The sequence below is a fragment of the Protopterus annectens genome, chromosome 10.part0 (genome assembly GCF_019279795.1).
Source record: "Protopterus annectens isolate FY-2018-M chromosome 10.part0, PAN1.0, whole genome shotgun sequence".
Classification (NCBI taxonomy): Eukaryota; Metazoa; Chordata; order Ceratodontiformes; family Protopteridae; genus Protopterus; species Protopterus annectens.
Window position 1 is genome coordinate 594,062,052 of NC_056744.1, and position 18,777 is coordinate 594,080,828.

Consider the following 18,777-nt stretch of genomic DNA (forward strand, 5'->3'; position numbering starts at 1 on the left):
ACTTCAGATCTGATGTCATGGAAGAAGATACAGCAACAGACGTAGGACCCAAGACTTTGATAATCAGGCAGACTGAGGGCTACTGCAAGCAGATAACCCTAATGTGATGACTGCAACAGTGAAACATAAAGAACATCTGCTTCCGGAGCAAAAAAAAATAAAAAATGTTTCCAAACAAACTACCACCTGCTATGTGATGGTATACAAAATTTCAACCCCCCCCCCCAATCACAGACAGCACTGACTCCAATACAGAAGTGTAACCACTTAAGCAACTGTATAGATTCTGCTGTACTAGACCGGATCAAAACCAGGTCCTCCTGAAGAAACAAGCCACCCTGGTGGACATCAAAGTATAAAACCATATTTTGAGCACTATTGCACCACCTATTTTGGTTTTATGGACATCAAGTATAAACAGGTTATACAACAAGAGGAAGAACTTGATGTCTAAGATCAAGAGGGAGCTGACTTGGCAGAGGAAGAATTCCCTCCACAGCTTAAACAAACAAATCAGAAATCTAGTAAAGTCCTCCAAAGCTCATTACAAAGCCAAAACAGCATTCCTAACTAAAGATAATTATTTATTTATTTTATTTATTTTACATTTGTTAACCGGGGGTGTCTGACTGAGCCAAAAAGGCCCTTTTTCAGCAGAGGCCCGGGGAGAAAAGCTCCACAAAGAAAAATTACAGACACATTAAGTTATTTAGACAATCAGTATACACACAAATTATAAGAGACATGTTTTTACAGTGGCATGCGGCACAAACAGTTACAGTGGAGGGAACAATCAAAAAAGATATTAATTTTAAAAATAAAGGTAAGTAATAGATTTGTGGTGTACAGCTGAACTTTGGAATGTAGGTAGAATACATACATAGTACACAGGTACAAGTACATACATTGTAGATTAGCCAGTGTTTGTGAGTAAGATTGAAAAACTATTATAAATTGCTCTAGATTTAGTATGCATATGTTATCCGCTTTCACTAGCCTGGGGAGCAATCATGGCACTGCCAACTTTGCTTGAGATGTTGCCTGATGAGGTCTTTAAAGGAGGCTTTGGATGATGTGTTTTGAATGCTAGTAGGGACAGAGTTCCATTTTTTAGCCACCGAACTACTATATAGTGCATCTCCAAAGCTATTGTAGCTGTTGGTGACTTCTAGTAGTAGTTTGCTTGATGATCTAAGAGGCCTTTTGGCTGAGTGATGTTGTACTAGGTTTTTGAGGGCAGTACACTTATTGGGGAGGTAATAGATAGAATGACAGAGGCAGAGCTGATTGTAGGTTAGGAGGTTGGGCAGTTCAAGCCAGTGGAGCTGTCTCAGAGCAGTACAATGATGAGTTCTATATGAGCAATTTGCAGCAAAACGGGCAATTCTGTTATAGCAAGCTTCCATTTTGCTTAGTTCAGTTTTGTTGAGATTAGTCAGAATGGGAGATGCATAGAGTAGGGTGGATAGAAGTTGGGAGCGAGCAATGGCTGATCTTGTGTTGTTGGTAAGAAATGGTTTGAAACGGTAGAGTGACCCCAGTTTGGCATGTACCTTTTTAATAGTTAAGTTCAGATGACTATCAAATTTTAGGTGGGAGTCTATGGTTATTCCCAATAGCTTAGCCTGTGGCACTGGAGCAATTGGAGTAGCATTTGTGGAGTAGATAGTGAATTGACTGTTAGTGTTTTTGTTAGAACTGGTTATAATCATAAGCTGAGTTTTCTTTGGATTGAGGATAAGTTGGGCTTTGGTAAGGTAGTTTTCAACGTCAGAGAATGCTAGTTGAGTTGTTTGCAGGAGGGTGGGAATGTTTTGTGCAGCACAGATTAAGGTAGTGTCATCTGCATACTGAATTATAGATGCATGCTGTATGGAGGTGTGGAGGTCATTTGTGAAGACTGTGAATAGTAGTGGTCCTAAGATAGAACCCTGTGGGACTCCTATAGTTATGGGCAGCTGAGGAGAGAGAGAATTTTCCCATTTCACAGCTTGGTAATTGATAATTAGAAGGCAATCTTTAACTATGTCCAAAATCTGAAATGGAATGTCCCCCTATGTGCCAAATTGGTAGTGAATGGTACCAACTCAAACTGTACCAGAGGAAACTACCAACCTGCTGACAGATTTGGTGTAAACTTCACCCCCCTGTTCCCAACAGCCATACCCCAAAGCACAAGGTACCACTGTTCCTCAGCCTATTATCTCTAGAGAACAGGTAAAATCTGCATTCTCCGACACCAAAAACACGGATTCAATGGGACCACATAACATTCCAGCCTGCCTACTAAACAATCTAAAACAGGAGCTAGTGGACCCACACTGAGTGTCCTCTCTAACCACAGCTTGAGAAAGTACAGTTTTGTACCTACCATAAATGTAGATGTTCGAGTGTTCACCCAGCTGCAGTCATCACACTTGGGTTATCCTGTCGTCAGGCAGTCCCGCAGTCGGCCGGAATTCCAAAGTCTTGGTCCGGCATCGGTTGCTGTCGCTTCTTCCCTGACGTCAGTGCGCCAGGGGTATATATATTGCATCCGACGCCATTTTCTTCAGTTTTTCTTGCCCCAGATGTCAGGTTCCCCCAAAAAGGTGGTCAGTAATTAGTACCAATTTATGAAGTTTTAGCACAAACACAAAATCCCTCCAGCTATAAGCAAATAAATCAGGAAGGTTTTGAAGAGGTTTAGCCAGTTAGATCAGAGGGGATGGAGGGAGGGTAACCTGGACTGCAGCAGGGTGAACACTCGAACATCTACATTTATGGTAGGTACAAAACTGTACTATGTTCATCGTGTTATCCTTTTGCAGTCATCACACTTAGGTAGAATCCCAAAGCTAAGGATGGGTGGAGGAGTCCTAGAGGGTTAGAGGAGGCTAGAAGGCCCTGCAGAACTGCAGTGGCGAAGCCAGCTCTAGTCTTAGAGCAAAGTGGTAAGTGATAGTGTTTGGTAAAGGTGTGTACTGAACTCCAAGTTGCAGCTTCCAAAATCTCCTTGGTTGGAAACCCCCTGAGGAAGGCTGTAGATGTAGCTGTTGCCCTGGTAGAGTGGGGCCTAATGGTAGCAGGAACTTGTTTTCCATGATGGGTATAGCAAAAACAAATGCAATGTCCTATCCATTTGGAAATGGTTTGTTTTGATATAGCCTTCCCTTGTGAAGCTGTAGCATAGGATACAAAGAGCTGGTCAGATTTTCTGAAAACCTTAGTCTTATCCAAGTAGTAACGAAGTTACCTGTGAATGTCCAAGGAATGCAGGAGTCTTTCTCCTTTGTTCTGTGGATTTGGGAAGAAGGTGGGTAAGTGGATGGTTTGATTTAAAGCCACACTGGAAACCACCTTAGGCATGAAGGAAGGATTAGTTCATAGAGAAACTGTCTTGATGGAAAATGAGGAAAGGTTCCACTGCCATTAGTGCCTGCAGCTCTGAGACTCTTCTAGCTGAAGTTATTGCTAGCAGCAGGGCAGTCTTCCATGATAGAAACTGTAGATCTGCAGAAAAAGCTGGTTCAAACGGAGGTAGCGTAAGTTTTTCCAGAACAAAATTGAGGTCCTGTGTTGGTGTAGGTGCTCTCCTGGGGGTCTAATGTTTTTTGCCCCTCTGAGGAACTGCCTTAAAAGTGGATGTGAAAATAAGGGCGGATCCGTGTTGTAGTGGGCTGAAATAGCTGATGCATGGATTTTAATGGAAGAAAAAGAAAGTCCTTTGTGCAACATCTCAGTTAAATACTGTAGAATCTGAGGCATGTGAGGCTGAAGTGTGTTTTGGCCTTTAGCTTGGTTCCAGGTGCAAAATCTTTCCCATTTGTCCGATTAGGCCTTCCTGGTGCTGGGCCTCCTAGCTTCCAGAAGAACATCCATAACTGCTTGGGAAAGAGGAGCTGGCTGGATGCTTAGTTGATCTGCCATGCAGCCAGATTTAAGGTTTTGAGCTGGCTGTGTAGAATCTGATTGTTTTGCTGTGTGAGCAAATGAGCAATTTGTGGCAAAATCCAAGGTGGGCCCCGGGCCATATTCCTTAATAGTGGGTACCAGTGCTGGCATGGCCAGTCTGGGGCTATGAGCATCAGTCGTGGTCTCTCCTGTCTGACTTTCAGAAGCACCTTTCTGAGGACAGGCAATGGAGGGAAGGCATATACTGTCAGGTTTTTCCAACTGAATGTGAGTGCGTACACTTTCCAAGCTTGATGGTGAAGTGTCCTTGTACAAAACTTTGTTAGCTGATATTTTTGGGGGCTGGCAAACAGGTCTATGTCTGGAAGGCCCCATCTTTGAGTTATCATTGCAAATACTTGTGCATCCAGTTTCCACTCGTGGGGATCCATGATGTCTCTGCTGAGCTTGTCTGCCAATGTGTTCTTTTTTCCTGGCAGGAATTGAGCTTGTAACTGAACTTGGTAAGCCAGTGCTGTGTTCCACAAGGTCATTGCTTGCCTGCATAGAGGGTAGGAGTGTGTACTCCCTTGTTTATTTATGTACCACATTATTGTGGTGTTGTCCGTCCTTATTGTAAGTTGTCCAGGATGTAATAGGTTCTTGAACGATGTCAGAGCATTCTGTACAGCCAGCATCTCTTTTTGATTGATGTGCAGATGTCTTTGATCTGCAGTCAATACGCCTTGAACGCACTGTCCTACCATGTGTGCCCCCCAGGCGTAGTCCGATACATCTGTTGTCATAGTTTGCCTGGCTGGGGTCAAGGTGAAAGGCAGACTCTTGTTGAGGTGACATGCCTTTGACCACCATAGAAACTCCTGTTTTAGGCAAGGAATGAGAGATATCATTGTGTCCAAGCTGTGGCTGTGTTGAGACCATACGCTTTTTAGGTACCACTGTAATTTCCTCATATGCAGCTTTGCAAATGGTATTAGTAGAATGCAATATGGCATATAGACCAAAGGCCTGCAGAACTTTTCTTGCAGGGAGTATGGTCTTTGCTGCCATTGTTTTGAAATATTGAGTCAGTTGTAGTTGTTTGTCTGGCGTCAGATAAGCCTTCTGGGCCGTTGTATTCAAGCTGGCACCAAGGAATGTCATATTTTGTGAGGGTACTAGTTTTGATTTCTTTTCGTTTACTGTGTACCCCAGGCAACTTAGAAGATGTTTTACAAAAGCCAGATGTTGTAAGAGGATGTCCTTGCTTTCTGCTTGGATGAGGCAGTCGTCCAGGTATGGGTATATCTGAATTCCTCTGTCTGCAGTATGCGATTACTGGTGCCAGGCATTTTGTGAAGACCGTGGGCGCAGTAGATAAGCCAAAGGGCAGTGCAGAGAATTGGTAATGGGTTGAATCTGCAATGAAACGGAGGTATCTTCTGCAACTTTGTCTGATAGGGACATGCAGGTATGCCTCCTTGAGGTCCAACGTTACTAGCCATGCTTTCTTGCCCAACATGGGAAGAAACTGCTGTAGTGTTAGCATCTTGAATTTGGGTACTTGTAAGAAGGTGTTTAGAATTGAAATGGAATGCCCCCCTATGTGCCAAATTGGCATTGTCCTTTCTGGGGACTAGAAAGAGTCTTGAGTAAAATCCTTGGCCTTGCTCTCTTGTAGGTACCAGTTGAATGGCTCATGTCCATGAGAGCTGTAATTTGTTTTTGTGTCTCTGCCCATTGATTTTGTGGCAGGTTTGGCATTCCTCTTTTCATTGGCAAGGTGTGGAAATGGAATCTGTAGCCTCGTGAAATTATGTCTAGGACCCATTTCTCCTTTGTGACAATGTGCCAGTTGCCTGAGAAAAATGCGAGTTTTCCTCCCAAGGGAGCTGCCAAGAGAGTGTTGCTTGGCCAGATGAGGTGCAAGTCACTGAGTTTGCCTTCTGGTAGTTTGGGGCCTGTCTTCTCCTCTCTTCTGTGTTGCAGTGCCCCATTGTCGAGGTTTGTATTGGGCTTGTGGTTGTCCTCTGCCTCTTGGACGTCTGTATTTACCCCTCTGTGGTTTGTCAGTAGCTGGAAAGGACCAATTTTTAGTTGGCCAATTTCTGCTGAAGCGAGGGGGCTGTACCTGTAGAAAATCTTTGACTGTCTGCATAGATTTTGCTTTATTCTCCATTTTCTTTAAACCTTCTTCTGCCTTAACTCCAAATAGAACATCCTGCTGTAAGGGAGCATCTAGAAGCTTTGCTTTAACATGATCAGGCAGAGTTTGTTCCTTTAACCAAGCATGTCTACTTATAACAGACCCAGTGACAGTTGCTCTGCAGGGAGCCTCCAAAGAATCAAAACCACATTGTAAAGTATGTTTGCCCACTTGTTCAGTTGCATGCAACAGATCCTGCATTTCTTTCAATTCAGACTGTTGAGGGAGTGTGCTCTTTTTTTTGTTTTAGCTGAGACATTAGAAATTGCTGATATTTTAGCATGTGAAATTGGCAATTTAGTGTTCTCATAGCTAGAGTGGCTGAGGTGTAAACCTTTTTCCCCCACCTGTCTAGTGCTCTGGAGTCCCTTTCAGAGGGTACAGGATTTTTTGCCATAGAAGCCTTAGCCCCTTTGGGACCCTGGGAGATGGTCTCTGGATCAGCAACAGGGCTTTTATAAAGGAATTTGTGGGAATCAGGAACTCTATAGTATCTGTCCGGTTTGGCTGGAGCAGGAGGCAAAGAATCTGGGTTCAAACTAGATTCTAAGTAAACATCATCCACAATGTCTAAAATTGGGGGGATGGCAAGTGGTCTGTGCTGGGGAAGTAAAAGAAACTCTCTGAGCCTTTTCTTTGAGTCAGAGTAGTCCTGACCTTCCCAGTGAAAATGTTCACTCATAGTGTGTAAAGTTTCCCCAAAGGAGTAGTCTTCAGGAGGAGAAGCTAAGGGAATAGAATCCTCAGCATCAGAATCTTCATAAGGGGAGGAGGAGTAATCTTGGTCCTCAGAGGAGCCTGAGGAAATAGACACTTGATCAGAGGAGGCATAATCTTCCTCTTGTCTAGGCCTTTTGTCGAGTGGGGGTTGGGAACCCCTGATTAAAGAGATCAAATCTTCAGCCATTTTGAGCATCTGTTTCTTAGGCATGGGGGCTTGAACTGGAGACTGAAGTGCAGTCTTTTTAGGTTTAATAGGAGTCTTAAGCTTAGGGTATTGTTTTAGTGGTGAGCATCGTCGGTCTGAAGATGCCTTTAGAAACCAAAGGTGTTTCTGCTGCACTGACATCTCTTTCTGCAGAGTCGTCGGTAGGGGCTACACAAAATGGCTGCGTTGGCCTAGCGCTCTTCGCCAAAGGCTCCAAAGCGGTCTCGGGTTCCAAATCTGCGGTAGTCAGGGGCTGCGTCGGAGCCTCACCAGAAACCGGTCCAGCCGAGGCCTCGGAGTCTGGCTTGGGTCTAGGCTGCCTGCCCTTATCTTTGCATTTTTTGTGCACGCCGGTAGTCGGTTGCTCCAACAGCATTGGGTAGTTAAATTTCCTACCGAAGTAGTGTCGTGCGAAATCAAAGCGTCTTTTTATGGTACACTTATTAAACCTAGCACAAAAACGACAACCAGTGACGTCGTGGTCTGGGCCTAGGCAAGGTATGCAGTAAGAATGAAAATCCTCATGAGGTATTTGCTTCCCACAAGAAATACAATTGTTAACTTTTTCTGACATTGGTCTGAGGCAAGAAAAGTTTCCCCAATGGGGTACTTAGCTTTATTGAAGACTTCGGATCTGAAATTCGACTTCAAAAATCTCAGGAGTCGGCCAACCGGAACTTGCGAACTGCTTCTGCTCCGGGCACCGTACGGCAAGAAAGACTGAAGAAAATGGCGTCAGATGCAATATATATACCCCTGGCACACTGACGTCAGGGAAGAAGCAACAGCAACCGACGCCGGACCAAGACTTTGGAATGCCGGACGACTGCGGGACCACCTGACGACAGGATAACCCAAGTGTGATGACTGCAGCAGGGTAACACGATGAACATCTGCCTATAGTTCAGCGCAGTGGAGAACAGCAACAGTACTCCCCATGCACAAAGGGGGGGCCATCAACCGACTCTGAGAACTATAGACCCATTATCCTAACTAGCCTCATCTGCAGGGCCATGGAAAGAATCATTACGGACCTCATCAACAAGGACATAGGCAATCTTCAAACTCTAGACCCACCCCAGTTTTGCTTCATTAAGGGGAGATCATGCTTGTTAAGCCAGGCAGACTTCTTCAAGAAAGTCACCAAAGTCCTGGATGAGGGAAAGACAGTGCACATCACCTGCCTTGACCCACCTAAGGCATTTGACACAATCTCCCATTTGGGTATTATAGAGAAACGCTCCCACCTGGGAATTAACCCTTATATCACTAGATGGGTAGCCAACTGGCTCACCGAACGACCACAATACTGACATAGTTGGTGACTCCACCTCTAGCAGTAGACCGGTCACCAGTAGTGCACCAAAAGGATCTGTGCTGGGCTCTTTACTGTTTGGAATTTACTTCTCAAAAGTCCAGGCAAACACAGATGGCCTATGGCTGACTAAGTTCACTGGTGACTGCATACTGGGTGCAATTACTGAATCCCCCAATGATGTTAACATACTGCAGAAGGGGCTAATGCAGACAAATGACTGGTGCTAAAGCCACAGATTAATGCTAAATGCAAAAAATGCATTTTTATACCCTTTGGAAAAATGTAATTCCCTGCAAATTACACTACTGACAGCACCCCCATAAGTTCAATCCAGTGGTACGAGATCTGGGTACACAGGTTAATAGCAATCTGAACTTTGACCACCAAGTTTCCACAGTGGTGAAGAATGCCTTCTACGTAGCACAGCTCATAAGTAAAGTCATTGCATCCAGGTCATGGGATTTTGCAACTCCCAGCAACCATTTACAGACTTATTTGAGGAACTGTTGGAAATAACCATGGTCTTAGTGTGGAACCTGGCATCAGAGACAAGACTGGCACAGACAAGGTAAAAGTAGATAACACCTGAGATCATTCTGGATGAAAAGCCTTGGAAGGAGGAGAATACTGGTCCTGAGGGTCATCCTGTTTCCTCTGTCTTCATCTTTCTGTCAGTCTCTTTTTCTATGCCTTGGTCCTTTTCTTGGGCAGGATCTGCAGTGTGTGCGTGTGTGTGTGTGTGTGTGTGAGTGTGTGTGCGCGTGTGTGTGTGTGCGTGTGCGCGCGTGCATGTGTGTGTGCGTGCGTGCATGCGTGTGTGTGTGTCAGTCCTAAGGTGAAATATTATGGCCTCAAGGGGCACATTTCTTACAACCCTTATCCATAATTTGACCTGGAAGAAAATATAAACAAGCAGTGCTGACAACAACAGTAGTACACACCCAAGAAACATACAGCTGGAATAGTCAACATTGTAGGAATCTGTATCAAGTTAACAAGAAGAAGATGACAGAAAAATGACTATACGGCTTGTCTAGTCATGGGACTAGGAAGGATTATGTTTTTTAAATACATATATATATATATCACTAAAATAACTAATCCAACTGCAAACCACTAAGGTTTTACAAGAAGGAAAAAAAGTAGAAAGAGAAGATTACCCATGAAACATGAAGAAATCAGAGACATTAAGCTGGCACTGATACAAAGCAATCTTCCTGCTGAGACAGCAAATGAAATCTGAGACAGAAGGGGATAGATGCATGATGGGACTTAAGGAGCTCAAGCGCTTGATAAAGCAGCAAGTTGCTGGATCACATCTGCCTGGAAGCAAATTCCCATAATTTGAAGTGTACGGACGGCATGATACAGGTTCAGAATGGCTATTAACACACATTACAGTAAGAAGGCTAAACACATTAGAAAAGTTTCTAAAGATTATATCAGTAACATTAGTCTAAAGGATGACAGTTAACAGGTTACAGAAAGCATAGCAATGCTGTCTGCCTTTTCCTCCAGTATTAGTGATGAACTTTGACCTGGCACTTGCCATGAAAAGGACTAAGCCACATCTCAAAATTCCCACAGACTGGATTAAAACAAGCTTTGAAAAAATCAGAAAGGACTCGGCAGCTCTTCTGGATACCCTCAACATTTTTGTTCATATGCAAGATGAGAGATGTACTCTCTAATAACTTGTCATACTTATTCCAGCACAGTACGGCAAATGGACCTGAACCAGATCAATGAAAGATTACTTTACTAACTTCGATATATAAAATCAGTGATGCATTAAACCCACAGAACTACAGACCTCTCAGTCTTACCTCAATAACTGGGTGAAAGGGTAGGACAGAGATTTATACCACCATCCCATTAAAAAGTGGGTTGATATTTTTTAATATGGCTTTATTGAGCTTGGCAAAGTTAGCCTATGATTCAAAGATAGGTACCTTAATTACTAATGTTAAGTAATCACCAGTACTTACAAGGACTGCTAAATTGCTCCGTTTATGTGAGTAAATGGAAATTAGATAGAATTTAACAGCAGGAAGTCACTGATTATGCATTAAGGTGCTCATAATTTGGGCCTAACACACACAGACACACACACACACACACACACACACACACACACACACACACACACACAGACACGCACGTATACACACACACACAATAATGGCACTGTGGCTAATAACAAATAAACCAGAAATATATGGGTTAAATCTAATAAGACACTTAACTTTGCTTCCAGTGTTACTAGGATTACTAGCTATACATTTAATACATTGAGAGGAACCTTGCAAAATGTCATCTCTATTACCTTTAGTGCTACCATCTCTCTACATCAAGATAATTCGGACTCGCACAGAGTATGTTGCAGCCCTCTACATATATTCAGCTTGTGATATTGTATATAGAAGAGAATACAAAACTATTTTATAAAAGGATTACCAGTTTTAAAAATCTTCCACACTTGGAAAGATCACAAACATTAAAAATGCATTCTATTTACTACAGAGAGCTCCGATTTGGGCATTTAGGTGTAAAACTTATACACTGTTAACAATTTTTCTGGGAGTTATGTTTCAGTCTTACAGTAAACAGGACCAGGAATAGTAGTTTATTTTTAGGAATTGGTAAGTGTAGCACAAATGAGAACAGGAAACGTTTTTACAACTAGAGCTGCTACTGTTTGGAATATGCTACCAATTACAAAAAGGCTGGCTGAGTGTTTGAAATCCTTTTAGAAAAAAGTTGGAAATTTTCTTTGAGGTAAATGTACACAACCACTAGTTGCAGGTACAAACTCCCAGGTAGGTACTGTTAAGGCTTTGAGTCTATTGTTTCAGTGTTGTTGATAAACACAGATTTAATGTAGACAAAAGACAACACAATGGTGCAATAAGCAGCATTGTTGCCTCACATCAAAATGGTCTCTAGTTCAGTTCTTGGTTGGGATGCCATGTAGGGAGTGTGCATATCCTCTGCGTTTGTGTGAGTTTTCTCCAGGTACTCCTGCTGGTTCTACTATAAATGTCAATTTTTAGAATACCGGCAAGCTGAAATGCCAAAAAGGGGGGGGGGGGATAAATTTAAATTTTTTTTCAGGGGACAAACCCTCACTTACCCCCCAAACTTATATACACAAACTCCATGGTCACACCAATTAGAAGAAGGAAGAAATCTCCCCAAACAAGTGAATCATTGCTGGAGCACACTTAGAAATTGCACCAGCAATGACTTCCTATGGGAAACGGTGAAAAAAAAAAGTCATTTTCTATCTTTATTTCCCCTCTGCGCTAATGGCACTCAAGGAATTTAACCTCAACCATCTGCAGATGAATCTTCCGCTTTTTCTCACATCCCAAAGACAAAAGGTAGGTGGATTTGCAACACTAAACTGTCCATAGGCTTGTGTGTGTGTTTTTCGGATGAAAAGAGCAGCAATCTAATTTCTTTTTCTACTTGCCTAGTTGACTCTTTGCAGTCACTATAAGAGTCAGATGTGACACAACAGCAATGAAAGGAAGGAATATAAATAAAAGTTCAAATCCACCAGCAGTGGTATATCAAGGGCTGAAAAACAAAACCTTGGTGACTGTATGTTACAATGTGCTATATTAACACCAGTATTTCATGCAACTTCCCAAAAGGTCAGTAAGTCAGTACAGCAAGAAGTCTGCCCATCAGTGTGCATCATTCTACAGCTTTTAAAGCTTTGCCTCCTTTGCTGTGCAGTAAGCCAGGAGAGCTCCATGATAATGACAAATGTATGACTTCATTTTCAGTTTTGTCTGTGTACACTACATTTTTGCCAAAAATATACAATATACCACCACCAGTAAAAAAAATAAATAAAACTGTGCTTCTCTTCATGGTACTATTTTGTTTATTTTCTTAATAAAATAACAGTCAAGACTGAGTAGGCAACATCAGCCTTCAACGGTAGCACCAAACGCTTTTACTTTAGTCCCGAAATAATTTACTAACCCAGACGAAGAGCACAACTAGTCAAGTTGAGTGACAAATATCAGTGGCTTATGTCCACCCCCTCGACTTATTCCACCATAATAAAATCACGGACGTGCATCCTTATCACTGGAAATAAATACATAAAGAATATTTGCATTTAAAGTATTTCACTGAACATGTACAACAGCCATAGGAAAATAATCCTTTACACAGAAAAGAAAAGTCAATACAAAATCATGATATGGTAGGATAGGATAGAAGTGTGGAAAAGAGTTTATGAAATGAAAACTTACCACAATGTCTTCAGGGTACAGGTTGTCACTGAAAGATCCATCATCAAAGTTGACCTCGTAAAAGGTCTCCTTCGACAAACCAATCACTTCACACTGGTAGTAGCGTCCATTCTTGTGTTTGCTAATAACAGTCTGTCCGACTGTAATTTCCTTCATGAGGGCCTTACTACGCTGCAGAGAGAAAATACATCAAATTATTAAAGTTAGTCACATCTCCACTACACCTACCCAAGGCAAAAGGTGCTTAAAATGTTTTTCTGTAGCAGGTTTTGAGAATAGACATGAAAGTGGCACAGTCGCACACCTGTGTAAAATGTGACATGTTAGGAGGAAATGTGTTATTTCTACTACTACCAAGGATGGATCTTCTCAAACAGCACCAGAAATGCTAATCTATCTGAGCTGATTATTTCTGAAATCAGGAAACTGTAATTACAAGCACATTCCCTTTAATTAGTGGCTGTACTAATACTTATCACAAACGGGAGCCATTTACACTCTTAAAATGCAGAAAACTGTGACAAAGTACCAGGACTAACACTGACAACTGCAAACACTTTATAACCTTCTGTACATATGTACCTTAAGTCGTTCGCTTGCAAACAAGTCTACTGTATATGCCCCCTAACACAACTGTCAATGACATTAGCAGAAAGTTGTACAACAATTTCTTCATCCTGGTCAAAAGGTTTTCCAAACATTAATATTTTTATTTCAAACGTCTTTCTTACTCAAGAAGCCATTCACATCTTTTCTACAAATCTTGTATATACATTTCTTACCCACTTCACAAGCAACCTTTCTGTAAAATTTTCATATGTTCAACCAACATATTTCTTGTTAACAAAGCCAACCCACCAGTTTCTGATGAGTAATAAGTATTTCTCCACTTGCCCCCCTCCATTTTTTTTAATCTGTGCTAATGTTTGTAAAATATCTCCTCCATTTCTCACACAACTGGTTCTGCCCTCATCTTCTTTGGTAAGGTATCAGTTAACCTTTAAGCATGTTTATCCCTATTTATCTGGGTTCTAGTTTTTTTTTTTTTACTATGCTTTCTTTTTGTTCAAGAAATTATATTTAAGCACATACATACACACTTTCTCAATCTTCTCTGACAACTATTCCAAAACTTCCCTGCACCATCCTTCTACATGCCTCCCTTATCTGACTACAATCTGTACCAACACCTAAGAAATTTTAACGTGTTTTCATACCAGCTATGACATGAGAAAAACATTGTTGATGATTTCTTAGATAAACACATTCATCAAACATAACTTGGCTTTTTTTTTTATAAAATCTCATGCATGCTATGAAAGGTGTGGTAATCCCATACCAATATATCCCATGATATAACATGTCAACATAATAAGCAAGGGCATCCTTCAAGTTTACCAGTTTACTTCCCTATGTCACTACACAGCATCTTCTTGAAATTCAAGAAATAACAAAGATGACCTGACAAAATCATTAAACAAATGATATAAAAACTGTACCTGCTTAACTTACAAGGGACTCCACCAATACAGACTGGCAAAGATGACAATCATCCTCACAAAGAGGGAGGGTAGGTCTTCAACAATCAAGGAAGGTTCTCTTCTAGATTAAACAGTACAGTAACATCACATCTGGAAAATCTAAGACTGAGAGTTGCACTTGATGGGTTCTTGTCTGGTCCAAATCCCAAGAAGGTATCACCTAGGGTGTAAGGAGCCAAAGAAGTGCACATGTAAAGTTCTCATTTAGTGGAGTCCTAAAGTACGGACTTCTCAAAAGCAGCTTGACTCCACAAAGCTTGGTCAAGACAGTGGTTGGTCAATATGTACAAAGAAGACTCAGTGATGCAGCTCCCTCCCCTGACAGCTGTGCTAACCCTAACCGTAATCCTAACCCTACCCATTTCATTGCTAAAAATCCTTTCCCTATCAGTACAACTATCAAGATGACACTTCGATATCCATTTTGGTGATAGAGTTTATTGACATAGAGCTTTTTTTAGCAGTACAGAAGTATGCAGTACTTTGTGATTTGCTCTTAGTAGTCTTTCAGTATCCTGAGATTCTCTTCTTTTTTTGTTTTATACCCCCTTCCCTGAGTTTTCAACCTTTCTCGATAGACTTGTACAGATATAGATTATAAATATAGACATGGATGCAGTAGGTAACAGTGAATACATCCAACACTGACACGCAAAACTTTGAAGTAAAAGTATAGAAATGCAGATCTTGACATACAACTATCCATGCACCAAGAAAAAAACAAAACAAAAAAAATTTAAACTTAAAAGAAGTTTAAATGAGAAGAGAGATTTTTGAGATTCGCTCTCTCCTGTGTTTTCAGTCTTTTTTTTTTTTGACTTGGTACTCAGCATTTCCAGTGACGACATTTCAATAGCAAGCCAGATTAGATAAAGCATCCACTACAGAAAAATAGCTCAAACCCTAGGGAAGAAAACCTTTAGCTGTGCAGGATATATTTTAGCCAATACTTTCACTTCTCGGAACAGCATACTTTAACTGGAGACAGAAATGACATTCTCTTTGACCAGGTCTCATTAGACAGGTTCTGTTCACAATATATTTTGCTTTCCTTTATCCCAATTAATTTTGGGGTCCATAAGTGGCTACTACCACCCTTTATCGTACTCCAAGAGTCTCAAATCAATCTAATCTTTTAAGCGTTGGGGGATGAAAATCCAGTGTTATCTGTTTTAATGGGTTATGAAATAACTCAAGTCTGCTATTTTCTTTGTCATAGATCTCACACAGTTTAATCTATCCTCTTGTTCTGGGACACCAGTAAATCAAAAATTCTTTCCACGTCCCTTCTGCCTCTATCAGCCAAGTTTCTAATAGTTCCAGCTTCTCTTTTGCTACTGACAACCTTTTTTGTCCCATCATATCCATGATAAATGCCAGATTTCTGCCATTTCTTGTATCTTTGCATATAGTTCAGTAAATCTGCATTAAATTTTCACAATTCAGACATTTTATTAGGCCATGATTTTCATCATATCAGTCCTCGATCTGATCTGTAATATTACCACACAGTTCTCACGGATTCTTTTGCCTAGCAATTACTGAACATTTATGCCTTCTTCTTGAGTGGAGTGAGATTCAAAGCTCTTTATTGCAGTCTTCAGGTACAATTCTCTCAGTATGTACTGGTATGACTAGCATTTCACAAAAAAACAAAAAAAAAAAAAAAACATAATAATTTCATTAATTACAAGACAGGGAAGCTCAATAGGCATGCTACATGGCCCCTGCTGCAACCTGAAGTCCCTGTTGTTTACACCTCATCAAAACCTTAACAGTCAACTTATGCAATGAAGGTCTCCATTCAAAATACTAACAGCAAACTTTCTGGCTGACAGATTCAGCGACAATTCCCCCCTCTGTCCCCCTCCAGTACCTGCCCCCTTCCCCTTATATCTAGGGAACAGGTCATCACTGCTGTCTCAAAGACAAAAAATGCAGCCTCTATGGGACCCGATAACTTGCCAGGCTGCATCCTACATGAACTCAGGCAGGAACATGCAGCACCATTAGGCACCCTATTCAACCAAAGCCTGAGTACCAGGTTCATCCCAGTTGAGTGAAGGACAGCCACTGTCATCCCTTTGCACAAAGTTGGGGCGTCCACTGATCTGGGAAATTATAGACCCATCAGCCTAACTAGCCTGATCTGCAAGGCCATGGAACAGATTATCATGGACTTTATTGGCAACCTCCAAACACTCGATCCCACACAGTCTGGCTTCATCAAGAGGAGGTCACGTCTATTAAATATGACTGACTTCTTTGAGACAGTCACCAAAGCCATGGACGAGGGGAAACCGGTGCACACCGCCTACCTTGACTTGGCCAAAGCCTTCGATACTATTCCCCACTTGGGCATAATTTATTTATTTATTTATATTTGTTGACTGGGAGTAGGTCCATTTTCAGCGGAGGCCCAGGGAGAAAAGCTCCACAGTAAAAATAAACAGACAGTAGTTACACTGGATTACATAGCGATTAACAATTTAACATAGCAATTACTTACAACATATTTACAGATGAAGAACATAGTACATCAGTAGACAACTAGAATCTTTATCTGTGAAGTACATAATAGAGATTAACAAATGTTACAATAAGAAGTTCCTGCTGTATAGTAAGTACTAGGCTTATGAGCATCTGAGCTTGCTATAATCAAGGTAGTTAGTGGAGTGGAAAGAAAGGTAGTGGTTGGATGGGGTGGGTGATATAAAATTCTCTCAACTAGGCATCAATCCGTATGTTACCAGATGAGTAAGCTAAATGGCTCACTGATAGAACCCACCTAGTCAAAACAGGTAAACCACCACAAGCAGCAGACCCATAATTAGAAGTTATGTACTTACCATAACGTTCCATCTGAGTAGGTGGATTCATTTGTCTGCAACCTGTGGGTATGGATCCGATATCGGATCCGAACCGGCATGGTTTATCCAGCTATGGATCCAAGCTCCTAGCTCCTCCCCTCACCCATAATGCCCTGCTCTCCCTACATGACCTCAGATTGAGTTTGCCCTGCACCAACTACCCTAACCAAAGGGTAACGCACCCTATGCAGGAAACTGACAAGGCCAGAGGGATAGGAGGGCAGGATGGTTGCAGACAAATTAATCCACCTACTCAGATGGAACCTCCAAACACTCGATCCCACACAGTTTGGCTTCATCAAGGGGAGGTCACGTCTATTAAATATGACTGACTTCTTTGAGACAGTCACCAAAGCCATGGACGAGGGGAAACCGGTGCACACCGCCTACCTTGACTTGGTAAGTACATAACTTCTAAATCTGAAGTAGGAGAATTCATTGTCAGCAACCTGTGGGACAGAGTCCCCAGCTACCTGAATCTTGGGTGGCCATCATGGAAGGATATTCCGGAGCACCGCGGAGCCAAAGGATGCTCTACCTCTAGAAGTGATGTCCAGCTTGTAATGAGTAATAAAGGTATGAGATGAAGCCCAAGTGGCTGCTGAACAAATGTCATCCAGAGGAACCCTAGACTTAAAGCCCGCTGAAGTAGAGACAGACCGGGTCGAATGAGCATGGACTTCCTCCGGTGCGGGCCTCCCAGAGGCTTGGTACACCAACAGAATACACTGAGAAATCCAGCGTTACAAAGAAACTTTGGAAATTGGTTTACCCAGATTGAATTTGGCAAAAGAAATGAACAACTGGTCTGATTGCCTACGACTAGCTGTCCTATGAAGGTAAAAACGAAGCTGCCTGTGAACATCCAAGGAATGCAGCTTGTATTCGCCTTTGTTTTGATACTTAGGGAAGAAAACAGGGAGGTTGATGGACTGATTAATGTTAGCTTCCGAAGCGACTTTAGGAAGAAAGGAGGGATTGATCCTTAGGTACACCCGGTCCGGATGAAAAATCAAATAAGGCGGTTTCATAGACAGGGCCTGAAGCTCTGAAACTCTCTTAGCCGAAGTAATGGCTACCAAAAAAGCAGTCTTAAAGGACAAGCATTTAAGATCGACTGTGGCCGCAGGTTCGAAGGGGGGAGCGGTCAAGCCTGAAGTACCAAGGAAAGATCCCACGGGGGAACCGTTTCTTTGACAGGGGGTCTGAGCAAAAAGGTGCCTTTTAGGAAGGTTTTGCATAACTTAGCCGACATAAGAGGCCCTGAATTGTGTCCAACATGGTAATGAGATATGGCCGCCAGCTGAACTTTGACCATGGAACTACTGGTGCCATCATTAAAGAGAGTAGTAAGGAAATCTAGAACCAAAGGAAGGGGAACCGTGAAAGGATCTAGGTCTTGCCGCTCTGCCCAAATGGAGAAACACTTCCATTTACTGCGGTAAATTTTTCTGGTAGAGGGCTTGTGGGCCGCTACCAGAATGGCCTTAACTGGGGACGAGATACTGGGAGTCCTGATTAGGAGTGGAACTGGAGCAGCCAAGCAGTCAACTTCAGGTTGTCCAGGTTTGAAGTTGGCAGGTTCGACGGGTGTGATATCAGATCCGGAATGGGATCTAGAATCCAAGGTGGATTCACTGAATGAGACCTTAGGTAAGAGAACCAGATCTGTCGAGGCCAGAACGGGGCAATGAGGATCATTCTGCACCCCAACCGAGAGGCTTTCTGAAGTACTTGTAGCATCAGAGGTAGAGGGGGGTATGCGTAAAG

The 18,777-nt window shown here is 42.1% G+C and overlaps 1 protein-coding gene across 2 annotated transcripts in view; it reads right to left on the reverse strand.

Moving 5' to 3' along the window:
* The window catches only part of KDM4A (lysine demethylase 4A), a 2,334,711-nt gene that overhangs the window by 300,599 nt on the left and 2,015,335 nt on the right, over positions 1-18,777 (reverse strand). For both annotated transcript variants that reach the window (XM_044085421.1, XM_044085420.1), the window contains exon 19: positions 12,597-12,767. In XM_044085421.1, the coding sequence (XP_043941356.1) occupies positions 12,597-12,767 (171 nt within the window). The remainder of the gene's footprint in view (positions 1-12,596; positions 12,768-18,777) is intronic.